We start from the raw sequence: 26,712 nt of genomic DNA on the forward strand, positions 1-26,712 counted from the left end.
CTTGACAAACATTCTATAACTTATGTGGAAGACTAAAAGTCCACTAAATTAACTTTGAAAAAGTAGAAAGAGGAAACTTGGCCCACCAAATATCATGATATACTACAAAACCATATCATAAAATAAGGAAAATTTTTATAAAATATAGAATGTCTTTATTACTTAGAACAGAGAGTCTTCTTAAGACTCAAAAAGTCCAACCTATAATGTTAAAAAAAAAAAAAACAAAGATGAATGTGATCACACAAAATCTAAGGATTTCTGTTAAATGAAAGTCACCATAGACAAAAGTTATGAAAGATTATGGAATGGAGGAAGATTTTGCAATGTCTAAAATTGAAAGGGACTAACATCTATAATGGACAAAGAATTCCTACAAATTAATCAAAAAATCAAATAGAAAAATGGGCAAAAGATACGAATAGGCAAGTTGACGGAGGGGAAAACTGAATAATCAACAAGTATATGAAGAGATGCTCAAACTCATTAGCTATCAGAGAGACGTGAGTGAAATGGCCAAAAGTCTCGAGTAAGAGATATTATTCAAATAACTATATGATACCCCTAGGAGAGAGATAGGTCGTATTTTATAGCAACAGTGAAAATGTTTCAGTCACAGTTCCAGTAGTTTCATGAACATTTCTAACAGTCCCATTTATCAGAACCCTACAATCAAGAGGGTCACTAGCTCACCTCCGAAAAATTTCCTTCTGAGTTATGAATTTAGTATTCTCCCTCCTCCTTGAGCTGAACATCCTCATTCTGTTACAGCATAGCTACTGTTCTATCCTTATTACTCATTCTCGTTTCTCCACTTCCTACCTCACACCTCACATGTTTTTATGAGTGTATTTGTCCACAAATTATAACCTGGGTTGACCTTAGAAACCTAGAGCTCATTATAAAGCTAAAATTATATTCAGTTCTTGTGCTAAACTCGTTTTTTTTTCAATGAAAATCCACCAACATCAAAATCACTTGAGATTCCCACTCCACCTCTCAGCCTACTGAGTACCTGCTAATCTATGTTAACACAATGATTCTATGTACACTGGAGTTTGTAGAACTGTTCTAACCCTGAAGTGGAAAATAAAAGTTCAACGTCGTTTTAAATAGTTCTCTAGGTTTCCTTATTCCTCTCTCAGGACTTGAACTTTCTTTGGCTGAGCAGAGCAGGTGCTCAATATTTATTGAACAACAACTTTATATCATGCAAAACTTCCATACGGCCCTGTTGGAGTATGCTCCACCAAACTACAAAATTTAGTTACTTCGACTTGAAGAGTGTGTTTCGGGCGCACGAGGGCGGGGGTGCTTTGCGGATTTTGAAGGTCTGTTGCCTGGGGAGGAAAGGGTGTAGGTGGGGAAGGAACGCAGCCAAAAAACGTGGGACCTCAGGGCTACTCCACATGTTCTGCGGTGACGCCCGGGGAAACCCGGCCGGGCGTCTCCAGGCCCCGAGGAGAATCACCCGAGGGATTAGGAGGCCACAGCACGAGTCAACAAACAACGGAACCGCGGAGACCCGGACGTAGCGTTACCGGATGGCGTCTGCTCTTGGAGCGCGGGTGACATGCTGCGGAGTCTCCTCCTCCTCGGGTCGGGAACGCGGCGGGGAAGACACGCTCTCCACAGCTCACGGCCAAGAGCGAAGCCAGCCAGCGCCGGGCGAGCCTGCCACACAGGCCGAGGGCCACTTGCCCCTCCCGGAGGCCCAGGTCGCTGGGGCCTCGCTCGGGAACAGGGCGCGGCCCCGCGATGACAGCGGATCCGTGGCCGCTACAGCTGCTCAAGCACGTGCTTTCTTCCCGGTCCCTCAGCCTGTCCTCCGCGCACGCCTGGCGGCCAGACACGCACGGCCAGAGCCCGTGTCTCTGGGAGGGCGCAGAAGTGGCCCCGAAGAAGAGGACCACGTGGCTACCAGGGCGCCAGGTAAGGCTCTGAGTCCCCTGGGGTCTTGGGACAACTTAGAATGCTATTAGTTTCTGCGCTCAATCTAGCCTCTGCGCGGGAGGTCCCGCCCCTTCCGGCCTGTGATTGGGCTGCACGAGCTCGTCGCGGCTGTATTGGCTGATCGATCTCAACCAATCACCTGAGATTTCGCCCCAGGGCTCTCTGGGAGACGTAGTCCAGGGTCCCAGGTTTCCCGGGGAGGCTTTGCGTATCCCTACGCTTAGGATCCGTTAAGTGCTGTTCGAATGCCCTCTTGAAGTGTAAGTCGTGGTGCGAAGTTGGCGCTGGCCTCAGCTTGTGTGGTGTCAAGAGCCTGAAATATGAGTCAGAAGAGCAGGTTCTATGCACATTTTGCTGTTGACTGACGCTGGGCAAGATGCTTAACCTCTTAGTGTCCACTCTAAACTGTATAAAACAGGAAATGATACCGTGGTAGTAATTACTATTTTATAAGGTTGTAATAGGGATTAAATGAGATCGTGTGAAGGCTGTGAAAACTCTGAAGTACACGTGTGCACGTTAATTGTCACTTATTGACAGTAAACATTTATTGAGCACCTACTGTGTGTCAGGCATTGGGTTACGCACTTGGAATGCAAAGATAGACAAGCCACGTCACACCCCCACCTCTGTCTAGGAGGGGAACTCACATCCTAGTTGACTAATAATTAAACGGGGGGGGGGGGGGGGGGGACCACATGCTGTGTGCCAAAAGAGCTGCAACACCCCAGCTCCAAGGGTGTTGGGGGGAAAGCTTCAAAGAACAAGATGGGTCTTGAAGGAAGAGTATGGCAGGTAAGGCCTTGGGAGAAACTCCCTGGGTAGAACACAGCTCTTGAGAGAATTTGAACATAAAGAACAGCTCTGTAAGGCTGAGCGTGGTAGATGAGAGGAAAAACAAATGAATCTAGAAAAATAAAATGAAGACCAAATTATGAAATTTACTAAGCTTTAAAAAAAAAAAAGCACAAATTTGCATGCCATTCTCATTTTCCTGTGTTTAATTATACCTCAATTTTTAAAATCTAGATAGTTATAATTGTATAGCATCCTTACCAAAGATGGTCATATTTGGAGAGGGGGAAATGGAGTGAGTGGGGAGAGAATGAAGCAAAGAAGGTAGCAGGGATGAGATGGCCCTGAATAGCTGAAGATCTTGTTAAGATTGTAAGGGCTAGAGTTTTTTTGTGTGTGTTTTTGTTTTTGTTTTTTGGTGAGGAAGATTGGCCCTGAGCTAACATCTGTTGCCAATCTTCCTCTTTTTTGCTTCAGGAAGGTCGCTGAACTAACATCTGTGCCAATCTTCCTCTATTTTTCGTATGTGAGATGTTGACACAGCATGGCTTGAGGGGCGGTGGTGCATAGGTCCGCTCCTGGGATCCGAACCCCTGAACCTCGGGCCGCCGAAGCAGAGTGTGTGAACTTAACCACTACGCCACCAGGCTGGCCCCTGTAAGAGCTAGTTTTTAAGTTATCACCTATCTCACAAAGTTTGTTGATGTGTCTCTTAAAAAATAATCTTTCAGGGCCGGCTCCGTGGCTTAGCGGTTAAGTGCGCGCGCTCTGATGCTGGCGGCCCGGGTTCGGATCCCGGGAGCGCCCCGAGGCACCACTTCTCCGTCCAATGCGAGGCCGAGTCCCACGTACAGCAACTAGAAGGATGTGAACCTATGACGTGCAACTATCTACTGGGGCTTTGGGGGGAAAAAACTGAATAAATAAAATCTTTAAAAAAAAAAAAAAAAAAAAAATCTTTCAGCCACCTGGTCATTTGCTAGCCCCTATCCTAGCAGAAATTCCAGGAATTTGTATCAGTCTCTGATTTTAGCAAGTCATCAGAAGTTTACTTTCTCAGCTAAAACTGCCAAATCCAGTATTTTCTTAGTCATAAAAGGGTAACAAATAAAATTAAAGGAATACATAGTGCCTAAAGGGGCAGTGAATTCCTAGTACAAAAACTCACACAACTTGAAGAACAAGTTCCAAGAAAACTGTTATAGGTTGAATTGTGTCCTCCCAAAAAGATATGTTGAAGTCCTAAACCCCAGTACTTCAGAATGTGAACTTATTTGGAAGTAGGGTTGTCACAGATGTAATTAGTTGAGATGAGGTCATACAAGAGTAGAGTGGACCCTTAGTCCAATATGACTGGTGTCCTTATAAGAAAAGGAGAGAGACACACAAGAAGAAAACAGCCGTGTGACAGCGAAGGCAGAGATTGGTGTGATTCATCTACAAACCAAGGAACGCCAAGGATTGCCAGCAAACATAAGCAGCTAGAAGAGACAAGGAAGGATTCTCCCCTGTAGGTTTCAGAGGGAACGCAGCCCTGCCAACACCTTAGTTTGGACTTCTAGTTTCCAGAACTGTGCAATAATACATCTCTGTTGTTTTAGACCACCTATTTCGTGGTAGTTTGTTACAGCAGCCTTAGGAAACTAATACAAATACATCTGTGGATGGAGTGGGACCACTGAGGCAAAGCCTCATTTCTCTATCTTTGTAGAAGAGAACCTACTATCTTATTTTGGTGATAGTCTGCTAGCCCATCCCCCACCCTCACCCTCACCCTCGCTCTCATTAAGCTCATCCAACACAAACCCTTTGTGTGGAGGTAAGGCTCCACACAACCCCTTGGTTGTTTTGGGCTTCTTTCCCTGTGGATTTGTCTTCACAGAAGAAAACACTGATTGGTGAACCTAATTATCCAACTTTCCCTGTATGCCAAGCGGTAAACCAGCATTCCAGATTTATATATTATTCTGTGGGCTTGATTGTGTGTCAAACCCATTAGATTGCTTTTGTGCCCTGCTTGTCAAGGGTTCTGAAAATGTAAACTGAGGGCTAGTTCTGGAACAAGGTCTTGCTACCCCCTGGGGTCTGTCGAGTGACCATTGGCTTTACCCAGAGGGTCCCTGACTTTGTCACAAAGGGGAACCCACTACCTCCTTCCCTCAGATCCTTTCACAATCTCAAAATTTAGACCCACCCTCAGAGTCACGTAGGTCAACAACCGTTGTGATTACCCACATGGATTGTACTAAATGAGCTGAATTTACTGAGTCTGTGGGATATAGCCTTGGTGCCAAGTACAAGGTAGTAAAAAAGAATGTAAAGGAAACCTGCAGTTATTTTATTGTGACCAATAGCACTAGGGATGCCTTGCTCCCCATTTCCTCCTGCACTGAGAGAATCACCAACTCTCTCTGTAGGACTTCTGCGAGAATCAGTTGGCTCAATTTGTGCAATGTGCTCCACTGACTCCAGAAGCATTCTTAATTATCAAAAGATAGTTCATCTTTGACCTGGCTAATTGTTCCAGTACCTGAATGTAGACATCATTTGACTAAAATGAAATGCAAAAATGGATTTTCTTCTAGTTACATAACGATACTAGCTATGATGTATTGAACTCTTAAGGTCTTAAGTGCCATTTCTTATTTAATCTTCATTCTATAAAATAGGATCCATATAGAGACATATATCTGTCTCTATTTTAGAGGGGCAGAAATTAAAGATTTTATTTATTTATTTTTTCCCCCCAAAGCCCCAGTAGATAGCTGTATGTCATAGCTGCACATCCTTCTAGTTGCTGTATGTGGGACGTGGCCTCAGCATGGCCAGAGAAGCAGTGCGTCGGCAGGCCCGGGATCCAAATCCCGGGCCGCCAGCAGCGGAGCACGCGCACTTAACCGCTAAGCCACAGGGCCGGCCCTAGAGAGGCAGAAATTAAGTGAGAAGAAAATACCCAAGCGCTCATACAACCAGAGAGTGGTGGAGTGGGGACCCAGGCAGCCCAATGCCAGAGACCAACGCAGTCAGTTATGGGTTACACAAAAACTGAATTTGAAAAGCTGAAAATACCAATATTCAGAAGACAGAAGAACATTTGTGAATTCAATGGCAAGGATTACTTAAAAACTTTTTCAGGAAATCCAAATAAAGTGTGGAGGGTTTTGCTTTTTTTGTGCTTTGGTTGGATTTTTTGGTTTTGAGGGTTTTTTTTTTTTTTTTTTTTTTGGTTTTGCCTAAGAGTACAGGCAAATATTTTTGTTTAATAGACAGGAATGTGGTACTTAATCAGCGTAAGATGGTGAACTGAGAGCTAAACTTGATAACTGCTAACTGCTAATCCATCTTTTATAAATGAGATTTAAGGAGGGGAAAGTGATTTACACATACTTTTTAAATTCTTATCTTTGAATCTTGTAAATTTATATCATAAAGAAGGAGGAAAACCAGGAATACTTTTTAAATTAAAAAGAGTACATTGAGAACAAATTCTTTTCTCATAACTGCAGAAAGAAATTAATTCATGTTCAATGCTTAAAAAGTTCGGCAATCTAAACCAAGTTAATATTTTGCTTTTGTATTCCTTTAAAGGGCAAATTTTAAAACAAGTTGATACTGAGCAATGGGCTCGCTCTGCTCACTGCAATCTTAGCCAATTAATGACAGTGAGTGAAAGATCGAGAAACGAAGTTTAATTAGATTAGCTGGCAAATGGGAAGACAGGTGACTAATGTCTCAAAAACCATCTTCAGAGATTACAGAATCTTGAGGCAGTTATATAGGGAAAATGGGCAGTGAGGAGGGGGTCCAGGGAGGTTCATCTCCAGGCATGACGGGCTCCAGGCATTACATTGTTCCATTCTTCTGTCAGCCGTGATGGATCCCTTGTAGGTGTGTTTCCCGCCTGTGGTCAGTCTGTTCCTGGAGAGAAACTCATAGAACAAAGTTTTAATTTATCAAGCTATTGAAGAGTACATGTGTAAGCAGAGGCCATAAATCAGGAAAGCATGTGAATTTTTTAGAGTAGGTGCAGAGCAGCGAGTAGTCACATGGAGGAGGGGCTGGGGCCATTTAGTGTAACAAGATGGCCTCGCTTACGCTCACTTACAAGGTGCTTTAAAAGAATTAAGTGAACTAGACATTATTGTTTTCTGGCCCTACCTGGAAGGTGAGGTGGAATTAAGATAATTGAGTTGAAACTAGAATTTCTATAGTATTTGGGACATAATTCAAAGTCGTTAAAAGAGTTCTTGGTATACTGGCATTTAAAGATCCAATTGTTGAAATCCTATGAATTGTTGGAGTATTTATTTATTTAACAAATATTTATCGACTCTGTCATGTGCCAGTCACTGGAGCTAAAATAATGAGACACACAGACCCAAGTCCTGCAGCCTAGAGGGTAAGAAAGACGATAATCAAATATATCATTATAAGGCAAATTAGTGTCCTGGAGGAGGCTCTCTATAAACTAGGTGCTGTTGTTTTCCTTGTTTTACTGATGAAAAAACCGAAGTAAAGAGAAGTTGGCAGGTCAGAGTGCAGTGGTGTTTACCAGTAATTGATCACAGCCAGTTACAGATTTCTTTGTTCCTTCTCCACTCCCACTGCTTCGCTTGACTAACCTAGAAGAAAAAGGAAAAAAAGAGAGAAGTTAAACAACTTGCCCAGGGTTACACTTCTAATAGATGGTGCCGCTGGGCCTCTAACCTGGGACAACTGGTTTCAGTATTCATGTGCTTTATCACCAAGCTAATACTCCCTTTGAACAGCTGATGAAAGAGCCCTCTCCCTGGAAAAAATGGACACAAAATTGCTTGTAATTTTAATTGTTACTCAGATTCCCTGGCCTTCATTTACAGTGTAACATGAGTTTATAAAATGTTGCCTTATAGTTAAACAAATGCCATCTTCATTTAATAAACCCTGACATTTTCAGTATGCTACATTTTCAATGGGAAATATTCCTACTTGGCTCTTTGGGACAGATAAAAATTTAATGTTTAAAGGAAGATCACCAAGCATTATCCCCGGAGTGTTAGTACAAGATCTTCCTGTGGTCAGTCAGGTAACTCGCCTGCTACACTGTGTGCCTTTTGCCTTGTGTGCTTAAGTCTTGCATTCAGTTTAAGAAAGTCTTGTTTAAGTACAAACTTTTTCTAGCTTGGTCCCAGCTATATCTACAGCAACATGTAATACCTGGCACCCAGTGGCAAGTGAAGAAATAATGTTTGCAAGAATAAATTACTGGAGAAATATGATAGTCACCATTTTTTGGACATTATCAAATGAACACTGCTAGCTTAACTTCCACAGACTCTTTATAAAAGGCAGAGAGAGAGGGTTTGTTTTGTTTTGTTTAACCAGGATGTAACTTGAGAGCTATAATCATTCTCTGAAATTGGAAATATGATTCCTTTATTTGCCAATGGTAGGATAAATCTCACTAGGTTAACATTAAATAAAGCAAAATAATCCCCAGGGTGAGCTAACTGTAGTTTGATGAAAGGTATTAATCCTGGTAAAGAAACGCCATGCCCCTCACAAAATGTGGGGGATGGAGTGGGGCTGAGTATTGGTTAGGACTGGAGGCACAGAGAAGGGAACTCAGGAATGTCCACCTTCCTAGTGGGATCTTTAACTTTGTTCCTGAGGTGAAAGTGCAGCCAGTATCTATAATGGAGATTCCATACCTCAGGCTGTCATGGTTTGACAACACTAGTCTTCAAAGTCATGCAGTTACTGCCTGGATGGCCAGCTAGTCCTTCTCTGGTGACAGACAACCATGTTGGGATTGCTCTTTCCATTTAAAGTGGAACAACAGTATACCTGGTATATGATTAAGAATACCCATGTATCAGTATCATGTACTTCTAATAGTATTTAAGGTAGCCTTTACACTTGGATGGCCAGTTGGTACTAAGGACCTTAATATAAAGTTCTTATTGAAAGCATTAATTTGGATGTCTCACAAAAATGAAGTATTGCCTGAAAACATTAAAATTAAACAATGTATGTTTTTCTTCAAGTAAATATTTAGTCACCAATTATTCATTCATTCTCTTTGTCAAACACCATTAATTTACTTTGCAGGGTTAGTTCTGTAGTGTGTTAAATCTTGGATTTTTTTTCCATTAGGAAGTAATTTAATTTCAAAGAAATTGAAACCCATGGCATTGTTCAGATTATCAAAATGTATAATTAATATTGACAGCAGAGTTTTAGAAAATTCAATTAAAGTGCTCATTAAGTGCCTTAAGTAGATAAGCACTATATCAGGTGCTTTGGGGAATACAAAAATGTTTGAAATAGGATTCCTTCCCCAAAGATCCTGCAATGTAGACCAAGATAGATTATAAATGAATAAGACAAAGCAGATCATAATACATGAAATAAGGGAAATACAAATTAAAATCTACTGACTAGAGAAAAGGAAGAAGTCCATTCAAAATATGAAGAACTGAGAGGGATTCATGGAAGGAGATGGGTTTGAACTACAATGTAAAAAATTGGTGATATGGGCTGAATGTTTGTGTCCCCTTCCCCCTTAAATTTGTGTGTTGAAATCTTAATGCCCAATGTGATGGTGTTAGGAGGGGGGACCTTTGGGAGGTGCTTAGGTTGAGAGTGGAGCCTTTATAAATGGGATTAGGGCCCTTAGAAAAGAGGCCTGAGAGAGCTCCCTTGTCCCTTCTGCCATGTGAGGACACAACCGGAAGTCTGCAGCCAGGAAGAGGGCTTTCACCTGACGGTGCTGGCACCATGATCTTGGACTTCCCAGCCTCCAGAACTGTGAGGAATATATTTCTGTTGTTTATAAGCTACCCAGTCTGTGGTATTTTGTTATAGCAGCCCAAACAGACTAAGACAAATAGATAGGAAAGAAAAGAGTGTTCTTTGGTTGCAATTAATTTTTCGAAGAAGGGCACATAGATAATAGATGTTCCAAGATCTACCACATGTAGAATGTCTTTCTGCTGCTCATATACATGAACAACTGGCTGACTGCCTAGGAAATCCTTGAATCACAACCTTTCCTCCTCAGAACTGATTGCTGTGTTGTCTTTTTTTTTTTAACAGCTTTATTGAGATATAATTCACATATCATTCAGTTCATCTATTTGATATTTCACTTGGCATAATGTTTTCAAGGTTCATTCATGTAGCATATTTCAGAGCTTCATTCCTTTTTAAGGCTGAGTAGTATTCCATTGTACCAATATACTACGTATTGTTTATCCATTCATTTGTTGATGGATATTTGGGTTGTTTCCACCTTTTAGCTGTTGTAAATAATGCCACAATGAACATTGAGATACAAGTATCTGTTCAAGTCCCTGCTTTCACTTCCTTTGTGTATATACCTAGGAGTTGGAATTGCTGGATCATATGGTAATTCTACGTACAGTTTTTTGAGGAACTGCCAGTTTTCCATAGGGGCTGCAGCATTTTACATCCTTACCAGCAACGTACAAGGGTTCCCATTCTCCGCATCCTTGCTAATACTTGTTATTTTTCATTTTATTGATAATAGCCATCCTCATAGGAGTAAAATGGTGTCTCATTGTGGTTTTGATTTGCATTTCTCTGATTAGTGACACTGAACAACCTTTCATGTGCTTATTGGTCATTTGTATATCTTCTTTGGAGAAATATCTACTTAAGTCCTTTGCCTATTTTTTAATTGGGTTATTATTTTTTGTTGTTGTTTTATTATGGGTATTATTTATATATTCTGGATGTTAATCCCTAATCAGATACATGACTTGTGAATATTTTCTCCCACTCTGTGGGTTGTCTTTCACTTTCTTGATAGTGTCCTTTGATACACAAAAGATTTTAACTTTGTTGAAGTCCAATTTATCTATTTTTTGTTTTACTACCTATGATTTTGGTGTCATATCCAAGAAATCATCGTTAAATCCAATGTCATGAACATTTTCTCCTCAGTTTGTTCCTAGGATTCTTATAGTTTTAGCCATTAAGTTTAGGTCTTTGATGCATTTTAAGTTAATTTTTGTGTATGGTGTAACATAAGGGTCCAAATTTATTCTTTTGCATGTGAAATCCAAATTTTCCTGGCACCATTTGTTGCAAAGACTGTCCTTTCCCCATTGAATGGTCTTGGCACCCTTGTCAAAAATCAATTGACTATATATGTGAGAGTTTATTCCTTTTTTTTTTCTTTTTTTTTTTATGTTTTTCCCCCAAAGCCCCAGTAGATTGTTATATGTCATAGCTGCACATCCTTCTAGTTGCTGTATGTGGGACGCGGCCTCAGCATGGCCAAACAAGCGGTGCGTTGGTGCGCGCCCAGGATCCGAACCCAGGTCGCCAGCAGCGGAGCTTGCGCACTTAACCGCTAAGCCATGGGGCCGGCCCCTGAGGGTTTATTCCTTGGTTCTCTATTCTTTTCCACTGGCCTACCTGTCTCTCCTTATGCCAGTACCACACTGTTTAGCTTTATAGTAAGTTTTGAAATGAGGAAGTATGAGTCCTTCAACCTTGTTCGATTTTTTCAAGATAGTTTTGGCTATTTGGGATTCCTTGATATTTCATAGGAATTTTAAGGTGAGGCTTTCTGTTACTGTAAAAATGCCATTTGAATTTTGATATGGGTTGCATTGAATCTGTAGATCACTTTGGGTAGTATTGACATCTAACAATATTCTAATTCATGGACATAGGTTGTCTTTCCATTTATTTATGTCTTTTTTAAGTCTTTCAGCAATGTTTTATAGTTTTTCAGTGTGCAAGATTTTCACCGCCTTGGTTAAATCTATTCCTAAATATTATTTTTTGTGCTATTGTAAATGGAATTATTTCATAAGTTTATTTTCAGATTGTTCATTGCAAGTATATAGAAATACTACTGATTTTTGAGTGTTTATTTTGTATCTGGAACTTTGCTGAATTCATTTATTTGCTCTAACAATTTTTGTGGATTCTTTAGGGTTTTCTACATATAAGATCATATCATCTGTGGACAGAGATAATTTTACTTCTGTTCTAACTTGGATGTCTTTTATTTATTTTTCTTGCCTAATTGCTCTGGCTAGAACTTGCAGTACTATGTTGAATAGAAGTGGTGAAAACAGGGATCCTTGTCTTGTTCTTCTTCTTAGAGGAAAAGCTTTCAGTCTTTCACCATTGAGTATGATGTTAGCTATGAGTTTTTCATTTCATATGGCCTTGATCAGATTGAGGAATTTTCCTTCTATTACTAGTTTATTGATTGTTATTATCATGCAAGGGTGTTGAATATTATCATATTTTTTTCTGCATCCATTCAGATGATCATGGTTTTTTTTGCACTTCATTCTGTTAATGTAGTGTATTACATTGATTTTTGTGTGTTGAACCGTCCTTGCATTCCAGGAACTAATTCCATTTAGTCTCAATGTTAATATACTTCAGAATTCAGATTGCTAGTATTTTGTTAAGTATTTTGACATCTATACTCATCAGGGATATCAGTGTGTAGTTTTAGTGTTTTTATCTGGTTTTGGTGTCAGAGTAATGCTGTCCTCATAGAATGAATGAGGAAGTCTTCCCTCCTCTTCACTTTTTGGAAGAGTTTGAGAAGAACTGGTGTTAACTCTTCCTTAAATGATTGGTAGAATTCACCTGTGAAGCCATCTGGTCCTGTGCTTTTCTTTTTTGAGAGGATTTTGATTACTGATTCATTCTCCTTACTAGTTATAGGTCTATTCAGATTTCTATTTATTCTTGAGTCAGTTTTGATAGATTTTGTGTTTCTAGGAATTTGTTCATTTTATCTAGGTTATCTATTTTGTTGGTGTACAACTGTTTATAGTGTTCTCTTTTAATTCTTTATTTCTATGAAATCAGCAGTAATATCCCCACTTTTGTTTCTGATTTTAGTAATTTGAGTCTTTCTTTTTTTTTCTTAGTCAATCTGGCTAAAGTATTGTCCATTTGTTGATCTTTTCAAAGAATCAACTTTTGGTTTCATTGATTTCCTCTGTTGTTTTTCTATTCTCTATTTTATTTATTCCCACTCTAACATTTATTATTTCCTTCCTTCTACTAGCTTTGGGTTTGGTTTGCTGTCCTTTTTCTAGTCTCTTAAGGTATATAGTTAGTTGATTAGTTTGAGAATGTCTCATGTGCACTTCAGAAGAATGTGTATTCTGTTGTTGTTGAGCAGAGCATTCGTATATGTCTGTTAGGTCTGGTTGGCTTATTGTGTTGTTCATATTATCCATTTCCTAACTTATCTTCTGTCTGGTTGTACTATCAATTGTTGAAAGTGAAGTATTGAAGTCTCCAACTTTTATTGTAGAACTGTCTATTTCTCCCTTAAATTCTGTTCTTTTTTGCTTCATATAGTTTGGGGCTCCTTTGTTAGGTTTATATTTGTTATATCTTCTTGCTGTATGGACCTTTTATCAATATATAGTGTCCTTCTTTGTCTCTTGTAAACTTTTTTGATTTAAAGTCTATTTTGTCTGACAATAATATAGCCACCTCAGCTCTTTTGGTTACTATTTGCATGAAATATCTTTTTCTATCATTTTACTCTCAAGTTCTTTGTATCCTTATATCAAAAGTGAGTCTCTTAGGGCCAGCCCCATGGCTTAGCAATTAAGTGCGTGCGCTCAGCTACTGGCAGCCCTGGTTGGGATCCCAGGCGCACACCGACACACTGCTTGTCCGGTCACGCTGAGGTGGTATCCCACATAGAGCAACTAGAAGGATGTGCAACTATGACATACAACTATCTACTGGGGCTTTGGGGAGAAAAAGGGAATAAAAGGAGGAGGATTGGCAATAGATGTTAGCTCAGGGCCGGTCTTCCTCAGCAAAAAGAAGAGGATTGGCATGGGCGTTAGCTCAGGGCTGATCTTCCTCACAAAAAAAAAAAAAAGTGAGTCTCTTACAGACAGCACATAGAATCCTGTTGGGTTTTTTTTGTTTAATCCAATCTGGCAATTTCTGTCTTTTGATGGATGAGTTTAATCCATTTACATTTAATGTGGTTACTGATAAAAAGGATTTATATAGAAAAAAGGATCAGATTTGTGGTTGCCAGAGGCAGGGTAGGGGTGGAGGTGGGGGAATTGGGTGAAGGTAGTCAAAAAGTATAGACTTCCAGTTATAAGGTAAATAAGTACTGGGTATATAATGTATAATACAATGACTATAGTTAACACTGCTCTATGGTATATTTGAAAGTTGCTAAGAGAGTAAATCCTAAAAGTTCTCATCACAAGAAAAAAAATTTTTGTAACTATGAGGTGACGGTGTTAAATAAACTACTGGGGTAATCGTTTCTTAATATATATACGTCAAGTCATTATGCTGTACACCTTAAACTTATACAATGGTGTATGTCAATTATATCTCAATAAAACTGGGAAAAAAGGATTTACGTCTGCCATTTAGCTATTTGTTTTCTGTGTGTCTCATGTTTTTTGTTCCTCAGTTGTTCCGTTAGTGATTTTTTAAATATACAGTTGCTTTCTGTGATGTATCATTTTTATTCTCTTCTTTTATGTATATTTTTAGCTATTCTCTTAGTGGTTACCTTGGTAATGAACATCTTAAACTAATAACAATCTAATTTGAATACGAATAGAATACTCTGCTGCTATACATCTTTGTCCTTCCTTCTTTATATTGTTATTTTCACAGAATAGATCTGTTTACCTTGTATGCCCATTAATATAGATTTATCATTATTGCTTTATGCATTTACCTTTTAAATCATAAAGGTAAAAGAGAGAAGTTACACACCAAACAAAAAGTATAATGATACTGGCTTTTATATTTACGTATGAAGCTACTTTTACTAGTGTTCTTTAATTTCTTCTTATATCTTTGAGTTACTGTCTATTGACCTTTCATTTCAGCCTGAAGGACTCCCTTTAGCATTTCTTCTAGGGCAAGTGTACTGGTAATGAACTCCCCCAGCTTTTGTTTTTCTGGAAATGTGTTAATTTCACCTTCATTCTTGAAGGATAGTTTTTTCAGATATAGAATTCTGGTTGACAGTTTTTTTCTTTTGGGACTTTAAATATGTCATCCCACTGCCTTCTGGCCTTCATGGTTTCTTATGAGAAATCCGCTGTTAATCTTGTTGGGAATCTCTTGTTCATGAATCTTCACTTCTCTCTTACTGCTTTCAAAATTCTCTTTTGTCTTTGGGTTTGAACAATTCGATTATAATGGACCTCCTTGAGTTTATCCTGTTCTAAGTTTGTTGAGCTTCTTGGATGTGTATAGTCATGTCTTTCATCAGCTGGGGAAGTTTTGGGTCATTTTTTCTTCAAGTATTTTTTTCTGCTCCTTTCTATCTCTCTTTCCCTTGTGGGATTCCTATAATGCGTATGTTGCTATGTTTGATGGTGTCCCACAGGTCCCTCAGGCTTTGCTCATTTTTCTTCATTCTTTTTTCTTGCTGCTTCTCACTGGGTAATTTCAAATGTCCTGTCTTTAAGTTTGCTGATCCTTTCCTCTGCCTGCTCAAATCTATTGTTAAATCCCTCTAGTGAGTTTTTCATATCAGTTATTGTGCTTTTCAGCACCAGAATTTCTGTTTGGTTCCTTTTCATCATTTCTATATCTTTATTGATAGTCTCCTTTTATTCATATGTCATTTTTGTGATTTCATTTAGTTCTTTGTCCATGGTTTCCTTTAGCTCATTGAACATATTTAAGACAGTTGAGGGGCCGGCCCCATGGCTTAGCGGTTAAGTGCGCGCGCTCCACTGCTGACAGCCCAGGTTCAGATCCCGGGCGCGCACTGATGCACTGCTTGTCCGGCCATGCTGAGGTGGCATCCCACATACAGCAACTAGAAGGATGTGCAACTATGACATACAACTATCTACTGGGGCTTTGGGGAGAAAAAGGGAAAAAAAAAGGAGGAGGATTGGCAATAGATGTTAGCTCAGGGCCGGTCTTCCTCAGCAAAAAGAGGAGGATTAGCATGGATGTTAGCACAGGGCTGATCTTCCTCACAAAAAAAAAAAGACAGTTGATTTAATGTCTTTGGTTAATAATTATAATATCTGGAATTCCTCAGGGATGATTTCTGTCAAATTCTTTATTTCTGATGAGTGGACCATACTTTCCTGTTTCTTAGTATGTTTTGTAATTTTTTTGTTGAGAACTGGACATCGTTAGTAAAATGTGGTAATTTTGGAAATCTAATTCTCTCACTCCAAAGGAATTGCTATTTTTTTGCTTGTTGAGGGTTGGAGCCTTATGAATTTTTCAGACTAACTTTGCAAAATATATATTCCTTGTTATGTATGGTCACTGAAGTTTCTCTTCCGTTATATCTGTAGTCTTTGACCTTACAAAGATTTCCTTAAATGTCTGGCTCCCACAGCGGGAAAAAATAGGTCCTGTCTCTTTAAATCTCCTCCTCACTGGGAAGTGATTTCAACCTGTGGGGGTAAAACAGTGATTGACTTATGTATTGGCTCTTCAGTGATCAAAAGAAGCAATCAGCGATCAAAACACATAACTCCGATTATTGGAGGACGAGTTTCTTATTGCCCACCATTGCTCCAGCAGGCTGCACCAGGAGTGCTTGCCTCTGTGCCCACAGCTGCCTGCAGCAGGGTTGAGGGATGGAAGATGGTAGCTGCTACTGCCTGAAATTGATGAGAATTGGTTAAATTTACCAGCTGCTTCATCAGGCTCTCTCCTAGGCACTGCAAGTGTTCTGCTAGACCCAGAGTTCCAAAATAGTTGCTTCATACAGCTCCTGCCAATTGAATTGTTGTTTTGGTGGAGGGACAGATATCTGGACCTTGCTACTCTGCCATCTTCTCTGGCATCACCTGTGTTGTCTTCCTGTATTTCATATTTGAGAGAAGTCTGAGCCCAGAATGATTTTTATTATTTTACAGTATCTTTTTCTCTCTTTCTCGTCTTTCTATCTCATTACTTGTATAGGTTTTTTCCTTCTTTATCATTATAATTCTAAAAAATGTAGAATGTGTTTAGGTGTTAGTTTTTTTAATTCATTTTGCCTGGTATACCATGTGCCCTTTTGCCTTGCACACTTAAATTTTTTATTCAAGAAAGTCTTATTAAATGATATCTTTGATTACTGCTTCTGTTCCAGCTGTTCCAGAATAATTACAATGTTTAGCGTTTTTAAAAATTTAAGTTACATCTCCATCTTCCATTTCTGATTTTTTCAAAATAATTTCTGATGCAGATTTTAGTTCTGCTATTGCATTGTTAGTTTCCTTTCATCCTTTTCTCACCTATCCTTTGTTTTTATGTCAGCTTTTTAAAAAAATTTATTATCTTAATTCTTTTCAACTGATTCTGATTTCTCCAAATTGCTTTCTGCTCCTCTTCCATTCTGTATGTAGCCTAGTATTTTTTTCTATGGTTCCTATATTATTGTATTTCATTGATTTTAAGACGATTTTTGTGCTATTTTTTAAAATATTACCAGAAGCTTTCAAAAGAAGATTTCACATAACTGACATAACTGGCACCTGGCTAACAATTGTAAGACCATCAGTTGTAAGATGCATCCAGGTTAAAGAGATGTTGAAATGTAAAAACAAAATTGATCACAGAATAGAAATAGGGTACATAATTTTCAGATTGGTGATCTTCCCCTGAATCATCAGGGTTATCTTCTCTTTCTCTTTTACTGCCGTGTTCTTTCACAAGCTCCGTTTTGTTCATTCTTCTTAAATTTGTTAGTGAGAGACACCATAGCATTGAAAGACCTTGCATTTTGGAAATAGGCTTACATGAGTTCAAATCAGAGCTCTGCTTCTTACTAGCTTTGTGACTATATTAGTTTGGATATATGCCAGGCTGTTATAGCAGAGACCCAAAAACACTAGATAATTCAGAAATTATTTTCTGTCTCACCTAGCAGTCTAGAGGTGAGCAGCCCAGTACTGGTGGGGCAAGTCTACGATCCTCTGTGAACATCATAACTTTTATATCGACAGCCTTAATGCCCACTGGCCATCAAAGTATAAAAGCTATCTCAAATACTTTTAGAAATAGATGTGGTAGAAATATAAATATATAACAACAATTAAGCATATATTTGAATAAAAATAAGATTTGTCTTTGTCTACTGGGTAGCATGATCTATTTGGAATTAGCTGAGATCAGCAGACATAGAAAAATATACTGTAGTAGCACTAGATGCTAGATATAACCATGTGATTTATTTTAGATTAAGTTTACATGTTAAAGAAACTGAGTAACTTTATAACTCTACCCTTCTGTAATATCAGGAGTCTTCAGCATGCTCTGGCTCTCTCTCTGAGTCCTAGAGTACCCTTTAAGACAGTGTGGCCTTGAGTTCTCATTAACTAGCATTCTGTCATGTATATGAAGAATGATTTAGAGAGAGACAGAGACAAAGAGAATGGGAGAAAAATTGAGAATCTGGTAGGTGATGCTCTCACTTCTTAGGACAGAGTGACCTCAGCAGGATTCCAATCAGGAGATGGTATGGTTCAGCCTTCACTATGCCTGTCTTTGATAAACAGTGGTCTCCTAATACTTGATACTCAGAAAATAACAGTAGGCCCTACTGGAAATGTGAAAGGTGCACTCAGGAATTGTTCCATTCAAGATTAATATCAGAGTTCAGCGTGTCTCTTTTTTGTTTACCCCAGTTTCTCTATGCAACTAAGTAGGATACTTAAGAAAAAGATATGGTGAATGAAGAATATTGTTCATTTAACAGGAACAGGTTGCAACCAGGTTTATTGGAGAGAAGATAGGTGTGAGGTATAAAAATTCTAATCATAAACTTTAAAGGCTAAAAAAGAAATAGTTTTTTGGTGACTCATAGGTGGGTAATAAGAAGAGAATTTAAGTAGATATGGGGGACATACAGTGTTAGTTAATATCAACTTTCAAAAGGGATCTGTCAATCCAGTTCATGTTAGGCAAAGAAGATAAAACTAGGCAGGGACACTAAACTGGGTGGTTTCAAATTAGGATTGGAAGATTCCCCCAAGGTCTCTCTGTTCTCTTGCCTCTGCCTTAGGCCAGGTCCTTATCTCACATTTGCACTATTGCAACAGCCTCCTCAAAAGTATGTCTTCATTTTGCTGTCAGTGGATCTTGGAATGATTATTACCATGTATGAAAGAATTTTCTATCTTAAAACTGCCTTAGCACTGTATGGGGGTGGAAGGTGGGTGGTGTTGGTCTTTGTCTGGCTCTCTCCTGGTCACTGCATCTGCACAATGCTCACTGTCTGACCAGTCCCCCTAACCACCATTCTCATCAAGCACCTCCTTCATTCACCAGTCGGCCTTCCTCATTTCTGTCCAAGATCAACCTTGAGAAAGTTGGCAGTGAGCTAAGGAGTATCCATCCTACCTGTTCCATCAACGAGATGCTCTGGAGACAACCCCCATCCAGGAACCACGGTCTCTGGGAAATCACTGGGGGCCTAAGCCCAGAAACAGAAAGAGACAGACAAGCTTTGGCTAGTGGTGGGTGTTGGCATGACACGGGTACAAGCACTGACCGAGGCCATGTGTCCCTTGCCAAAGAAAACAGAAGTTTAGACGTTATCATTCATTCAACAAAAATTTATTGAGCTCCTTCTGTATGCAGGCATTGTGATAAGCAGTGGGGATCCAAAGATAAATAAGGCATGGTCCCTGTCTTTAAAGAACTTGCAGTCTAATGGGGATCAAGAACTTCCAATTCAGTAATCTTGTTGGACACTGGACTTTTAAGGAAAGATAGGGCCAGCAGTGCTCAGGGTATATGCCAGAGGCCTGCAATCAGATTTGCTTGGCCTCATAAACCCCAGCTGCCTGTCAAGACTCTACCCCACAGCCTTCCATAATTATCAAAGTAAATGGGGCAATGAATGGTTAATTTTATGATAATGATGGGGGGGTTCAGGGCAGGCTGCCCCAAGATGTGCTACTAGTATAGGGATTATTTCGAGCTGAAGACAATAAAGGTTCAAAAGACTCTGAAAGAAACTTTGACCTTCCCCCTCAACTAACTGCCTAAAAGAATTTAAGACAGAAGGCCTGTCCCCGGGACAGGCGATCACCATAGATAACTCTGGGTATGGATAGACTGGGAGGGTCCTTGCTAAGCCCATTCTTATCAAAGCTCTGAAAACCAAGTACAAGTAGAAGTTATCCTTTGTAAGAGACATTTACATTTATAAGGGAAATCTCCATTTGTAGAGGTATCTCCCTCTCTGTACCAGGAAGAAGGGGGGATCACCTTATCTCTAGAAACTCTTATCAATGCGAAAGGCAACAACTTAAATCTGCATATTAACCTTACTCTTGTTTACTGTGCTTTTCTGGTAGTCTCCCACAACTGACTCCCCACCCCCAACATCCTCCTTTGTCTTTAGCTGACGATAGTATTTAAGATGAGAACCTCTGCCATTTTGTGGAGTTACTCAGTTTCCCTGCGTCTTGCCCATGTATACATGTTATAAAGCTTTCTTTGATTTTCTCCTGCTGTTCGACCTCATAGCAATTTAATTTATAGCCCAGCCAGAAAGGACCCAGAGTGGGTAGAGGATAGTCTTCCTCCCCCTACAATAACCACCTGGAGGCCACCAGATATAGGAAGAAGAGCCAATAAAAGTTTAATTCCATAGCGACGACTGGGTGCCCACACAGCTTCCCACTGGGATTCAGACATGTAGACTCATTCAGCATGTGAGCTTCTGGAGGAATCCCAAAGTAGACCCCTCATCTCAGGGCAGAGGGCTGAGTCTGGTACTGCCGTGTGGGCCCCATGCCCCTGAGGCCCACTGCAGTTGTAAGGAGGGAACAGGCAGTAGCCTTAAGCTTTGTGGCTGATTTCTTGGGCTCAGAGGCAGTGCAGTAGCAAGATGCAGCAAGAGTAGCAGGCTGAAGTATGTGTGGTGTGACTTGCCAGTAGAATCAGCATCTCAAACACACTGGGTGATCAGGGATCAAAAACGAAAATGACAAGGAATGAGGCAAGGCTGGCCAGGACCCTTCCCATTGATGCCATCTGTAAATCTTCTCACAGGAAAGGGATGTAATAATGGAAGGCCCAAGTGGAAGATAAGACATTTGGCAGCTCATCCTTCAAGATCCATATCACATAGTCTCTTTTGTTAAAAGAAACAAAAAAACAGATATTCACAATGTTCTCAAAAGAGAAGAGAAATTATTATTTTAAAGAGGATGGTGGATCGGTGGGGAAAGGAGAAGGACAAAGAAACTTAACCCCAGAGATAAAAGTACCTGTGACAGCAAACTGCTCACATTTACTCTGATGGGAAAGAGTCAGATGGGCATTGAAGGGGAAAATTCTCTAGAAAAGAGAGGAATAAAGCATGTGAAGAGAAGACAAAGAATGTCTGAAAATTGTGTTTAAAATGAAATGATATGCAATGGTTGTAAAATAAAGAATGAATGAATGTATGAATGTGTCGAGTTTGGTACAAAATGTCATTATCTTCCATTACTAAAACACATATAAAGATGAGAGGAAAAAAAGTGAAAATGTTTAGTACAATCTAAAATATCATAAGTGTAGCTATACAGTCAGGTCAAGAAGCCATCAAGGTTAATAATGTTATTTAGGGTAAAGCTAAGCTGCTGTAGCAGAGACCCCAAATACAGTGGCTTAAAGCATGTATAAGTCAGTTTCTCTTTCCATATGGCATGAGGTGAGCAGGCTGTGTCACTGGGGCAAATCTGTCAAATGAACCCAGATTTCTTCTAAGCTGTAGCTGCTCCATCCCTCAGCAGACTTATCAAGTGATACCTGCTATTTTTCTCTTAAAGACTCCCTGTTTAGTCCAATAGACTCAGGAGGGGTTAGGGAGAAATCGTTCATTTCAACACACATCTGCCAATATCTTTTTATTTATTTAATTTTTTTTTTTTGTGAGGAAGATTGGCCCTGAGCTAACATCTGCCAATCCTCCTCTTTTTGCTGAGGAAGACTGGCCCTGGGCTAACATCCATGCCCATCTTCCTCCACTTTATATGGGACGCCGCCACAGCATGGCTTGACAAGCGGTGTGTTGGTGTGCGCCCGGGAGCCGAACCGGCCCGCCCCGGGCCGCCGCAGTGGAGCGCGCGCACTTAACCACTTGCCCCACCGGGCCAGCCCCTGCCAATATCTTTTTAAAAATAAAATGCTTTTCTATTATCATGTGCTTTAATTGTATTTTCATCAAAACATTGTAGCTGCAGATTTAGATAAGTGAAATAATGGAAAATGTCCCCCATGTAGCCTAATTACTAGTGTCTGGCTAAATGATCAACTAACTCAGCCTTACTCACTGTTGTAAAAAAAACAAAATAGAGGGGCTGGCATCCTGGTGTAGTGGTTAAGTTTGGTGCACTCTGCTTCGGCAGCAAGGGATCGCGGGTTTGGATCCCGGGCATGGACCTACAACACTTGTCAGTCATGTTGTGGCGGCGACCCACATATAAAGTGGAGGAAGTCTGGCACAGATGTTACATCAGGGCTAATCTTCCTCAAGCAAAAAAAAGAGGAAGATTGGCAACAGATGTTAGCTCAGGGTTAATCTTCCTCAGCAGCAACAAAAAAAAAAAAGAAAGAGAAATCTGACCTCATTTTTCAATTCAAATAAACTGTTAACACATTTTGAGGAACAGTATAAAAACTACGAGATAAATAATGCAGCAAGTCATGTAAAACCATTTAACTCAACATTAAAATGCTGTTATGCTAATATAATTAAATTTTTCATTATGTAAGTTTTTCTCATTTATGCAATATAATATGTAGCTACATTTTTAAGTTATTCATGAAGCAAGGAGGATGCTAAAAGGAATTGTATTCCTTTGGTAACTGTGTGTGCATATGTGTACTGAACTCTGGTGTTTAGGAATAAATAAAAATCATGTATAAAATTAAGAAATAATTCCATTAATTTTGTTAGACATACTGATCAAACTTTTTCAAAGTATTGAATGAAAGAGTAAAGTATAGACTGCTAAAAATTAATTGGTCTGGTATCTAGTATAAATTTATTTTTTTGCTAACATGAAGCAGTATATACTAAATATTTTATAAGATGAAATAAGTTCAAGATTGTAACTGGAGTATTTTACATGCTTGGATAAATATGTTTTAAATACCTTCTTGGATAATACACATCAAATCTAAAAAAATCGTGAAAAATTACCACAGGTTTTAACTAATGAAACCTGAAATTGTGGTTGTCTTGGAAAGCATTCCTGTTCCTGGCCTGCACTGCTTCTGTTGTTCAGTGGTGCTTTTCTCATCAGCTAACTTATTCTAATGACTATTCTTGAGAGCAGTTGAAAAGAATTGCTTATGTTTAAATACATGACCAAAAAAAGCCATTTAGATCCTTAATAGTTCTTATTGATGCTCTGATTGTCGTCACTGATCTCCCTCAGGAGCAGTTCATTCTTCTGACAATAAATGAGGAATGGAAAAGGTGAGGTCAGTAAGTGAAAACTGGCATCACTGCCACCCCCAGTACTTTCTAATACATGTATCTGATCTCAGAATGTCCCAGTCCTAATGCCACAATTCACCTTGAGCAGAGCAACGAATAAGACAGGAAAAGGGAGAAAGTTTTAGGGTGGGAGTATGTTGCCTTGATTAAGCACCCTGATAAGGGATTCCCCAAAATAATATTTCAAATTACTTCGTTGTTTGGAGCCCTGGGGATTTTTACACCCTAGGACAATGCACCTTACTAAGATTTAGGATGGGTGAGGGGTGTGCTTCTCTTTTGAAAAGTGGGAAGGGTGCTTATATAAGAGAAAGTGCTTGGGTAAGCACTAGCAGGGGAGGCCCACTCAGCACAGCACAAACCCAGGGCACTGTGTGAGATGCTTAAAGCAGGAGCAGGGATAAGCTCTAAGGAGAGGAGATTAAGCCTGTGAAGGTTGTGCTAGGCTAGGGAAGAACTCACACAGGAGGAAACAGACCTGGACGGATAGCTGGATTTGTCCCCACTGGAGAAGGGCAAAGAACCTCTCCAATATCTGAAACATTTGAAACCACTGGAAGAAAGGATGACGTTTTGGAAATAACACTGCTCAGGGAAGGGTAGATAGGAGATGCATGTGGGAATAGCGGCCAGAAAGAAGGCTGGTTCCCTACTGGCACTCATTTACATTATTCCATTGATTTCCTTGTATTTATTTGCATATCATTAGCAACAGTCACAAAGCAAAGAACAGAGTCCTGAGGCACAGAAGGATTATGTCTTGATTGCCAAGAGCAGTGGTTCTCAGCTTCAACGGTACATTAGACTGGTCTGGGGGAAGACTACTACAGATGGCTGTGACCTCCATCTCAACCACTACCAAATATTCTGATCTGAGCAGTCTGGGGTGGGGTCCAGGCATCAGTAATTATAAAAAGCATCTTTGGTGAATCTAATGTGCATCTGGAGTTGAGACACAGGAGTGGAACGTGTTGGGGAAAACCAGGTCAGGGGACGGAAATGTTCCTGGCAATGCTACAAAGAGAGGCCCTTTCAATTTCAGGGCTGCATGATGGCTTTGAGCACTTGGGATGGGGCCTGGGGTAGGAAGTATGCAACCCAAGGGGAAGGTGATTTTGATGAGGGCTGCCATTTTTGGTTTTGGCCATTGCTCACCTAGGTAATTTTGAAATTATACAATTAAATGCTGACCATAATACCATTTCATTGCTCATCCTGAGTATACAAAAGGTCTCTTCCCCCCCCCCAAAACTACTATTTATATAGCTAATCTTTTTCTCTCTCTGGTAGCTTGTCTTGTAAAGACACATCGTAACTTTACCTGTATATCTGCTGCTGTGGTTTCCCGGAAGCCCGAAGCCATGCAACAGGATGTGAAAGTGTGCCTTGGTGGACTCCCAAGCATTTCTTCTGCCCATCTGGTTTACCAATGGGGAAGTCTGCACTGCTGTGGAGACAACTTTGGATAGACTTTAAGGCCCTGGGGAATCCTTGGCTAGGGATTCTCACTGACAAATCACAACCACCTCCATCCAGCTCCCACCTTAAAAAAGAATGATGGTCTGTCAGTTACTTAAGTATTGAGTTATTTATTAATGAATCCAAAAGGGAAAAAAACTGTCTCCGTCTCTAGTGATTCCATCTGAAATACAAAAATGCCTCAGACAGGCCAGTATAATCCCTGCGTAGGCTCCTGGGTATTTGAGAAAGCTCAAGGATGTAGTTGGTCACACGCAATGCCTTCTTGTTGAATAATCCAGGGAAACTAGGTGAATTTTAGACAGCTTGGTAACAATTAGCAACTTTTACAAGTCTCTGACTTTGTGTCATCATTTAAATTGGTTTCCTTTCACTTAAGGGCTGTGGAGAGCTCATCTTCAGCTTATTTCATGAACATACATGAATCAGGTACACAGCAGGAAAGAACACCAAGCCAAATGTACGCATCCATAACTAAGTCGTTCCCAAGCATTTCTGTGTTACCAACCAGATGGCGCAGGAGTTTGCCTGGTCATTCATATTGTCCTACTATTAACCTTTCCAGTAAGAGCTTCTCTAATTGTTTTAGACTTCTTGATTACTAATGACCCTTTATCTCTAATCCAGTCGTTTTGAACTGAGAGTTATCAGAATCTTCCATGGAGCCCTTAAAAAGTACAGATGTCCAGGTCTTAACCCAGACCCTCACAACTTGAAACGCTGGGCTTAGAGCTGGTTATGCATACATTTTTAAAACACCTACTGGGGATTGTGAAGTGATCTCCTAGGTAAAAATTTCCTTCCTGATCTATTTAGTTTCCAGATCCATTCATCACTCACCTCTAATTGGGTCAACCTGAATTCCTCATCTCAAATTCACCCTCTACCCAACAAGCCAGTCTTTAATTCTTTAAGGGAGGCAAATACTAACCCAATAAGAGTTTTTAAATATGATGGAAATTTTCAGTGAGGAAGTTTGTGGTTAACCAAAGAAACTACTTATTCTTTGAAATAATAAAAAACAGGGATGCTTTTTCTTTTACAAATTAAGTTTAATTGATAATTCAGCTTCAGAAATAAAAATAACTTCTAAAATGAGAGTATAAACATGTTTATTAAGTGTTTTTCAGAGTTTATTTCCTTTCTTCATTTATTAGCAGATAGTACTGATCCATTCTCTTGCCTGAATGTTATAAAGAAATTAAAATTTCAGGTAGATGAGCTACCTATACCCATCCTAAAACACCACAGATCTCCCTAGTAGCCTCAAAGGCAGAACAACTTCCCAGTTTTTCCTTAATGTTTACGGCTGGAATATAGCACCTGCTTGAAATAAAATGAGTCAGAGTTCATCTAAACACCACCCCAAAAGCAAAAGTGTTCAGCATTAAACCCAAGGACTCTGATACTTCTGGAATTTGCAAACTACAAACTACTTAATAAAACGAAGCAAATTAAGTAAAATTTATAAAGATTGAAGGTTCTAAATGGGCCAATGTAGTCAAAGTATTAAGTTACCAGACAGTTATGAATGGAAAATATCACGTTTCCAGCTGTTGGTGGAAATCTATAAAAATCTGAGGAAACAGACCGTAAGTAATAGGCACATTACTGCTTTTCTAGTAACACTTTAATCGCTGTTTGCAACTGTTTTTGTTTGTTTATAATTCATTTCCTGATCCTTAAGGACTCAGATATAAAAAGAATTCCTGCTTTATTCTCTACAAGCTGTCAACAAGATGGAAAAACAGAGAGGGGAGTTATAGCGTACGGTAGCACAAGCCAAAAAAATGAATGAATCTTGACGAGATCAAGAAGATGCTGGGAGCACATGTGGTGCCCTCTGTGACGGGGCTTCAGATGTGACAGAGCCAGACTGAGAACTTGTTAGGATACACTGTCCTCTCACAGCAGTGAACACACACTGAATGCTAGCAAAAACATCTAGTAATTCCTACTACCCAAAATGAATTCACCCAAAAATATGTAACGGGTCTGCAATGAAAGAACTTACCTCTGCTGTTGTTGAG

The 26,712-nt window shown here is 39.7% G+C and overlaps 2 protein-coding genes across 4 annotated transcripts in view; one reads left to right on the top strand and one right to left on the bottom strand.

Moving 5' to 3' along the window:
• Nucleotides 1–1,683, bottom strand: part of MTR (5-methyltetrahydrofolate-homocysteine methyltransferase) — a 99,040-nt gene extending 97,357 nt beyond the window's left edge. For 2 of the 3 annotated variants that reach the window (XM_087431909.1, XM_004432401.3), the window contains exon 1: nucleotides 1,542–1,683. In XM_087431909.1, coding sequence (XP_087288035.1) covers nucleotides 1,542–1,575 — 34 coding nt within the window. In that variant the 5' untranslated portion in view covers nucleotides 1,576–1,683. The remainder of the gene's footprint in view (nucleotides 1–1,541) is intronic. The other variant, XM_087431908.1, reaches the window with a different exon arrangement.
• On the top strand, nucleotides 1,393–26,485 carry LOC147916771 (uncharacterized). The gene is made up of 2 exons (XM_087431914.1): nucleotides 1,393–1,932; nucleotides 24,494–26,485. Exons 1-2 carry the CDS (start codon nucleotides 1,545–1,547, stop codon nucleotides 24,670–24,672), a joined length of 567 nt encoding a protein of 188 aa, XP_087288040.1. The 5' UTR covers nucleotides 1,393–1,544; the 3' UTR covers nucleotides 24,673–26,485.
• The last annotated feature ends 227 nt before the right edge of the window (nucleotides 26,486–26,712 follow it).

This window comes from Ceratotherium simum, chromosome 6, assembly GCF_057802395.1.
Source record: "Ceratotherium simum simum isolate JZ-2026a chromosome 6, ASM5780239v1, whole genome shotgun sequence".
NCBI classification, from domain to species: Eukaryota; Metazoa; Chordata; class Mammalia; order Perissodactyla; family Rhinocerotidae; genus Ceratotherium; species Ceratotherium simum.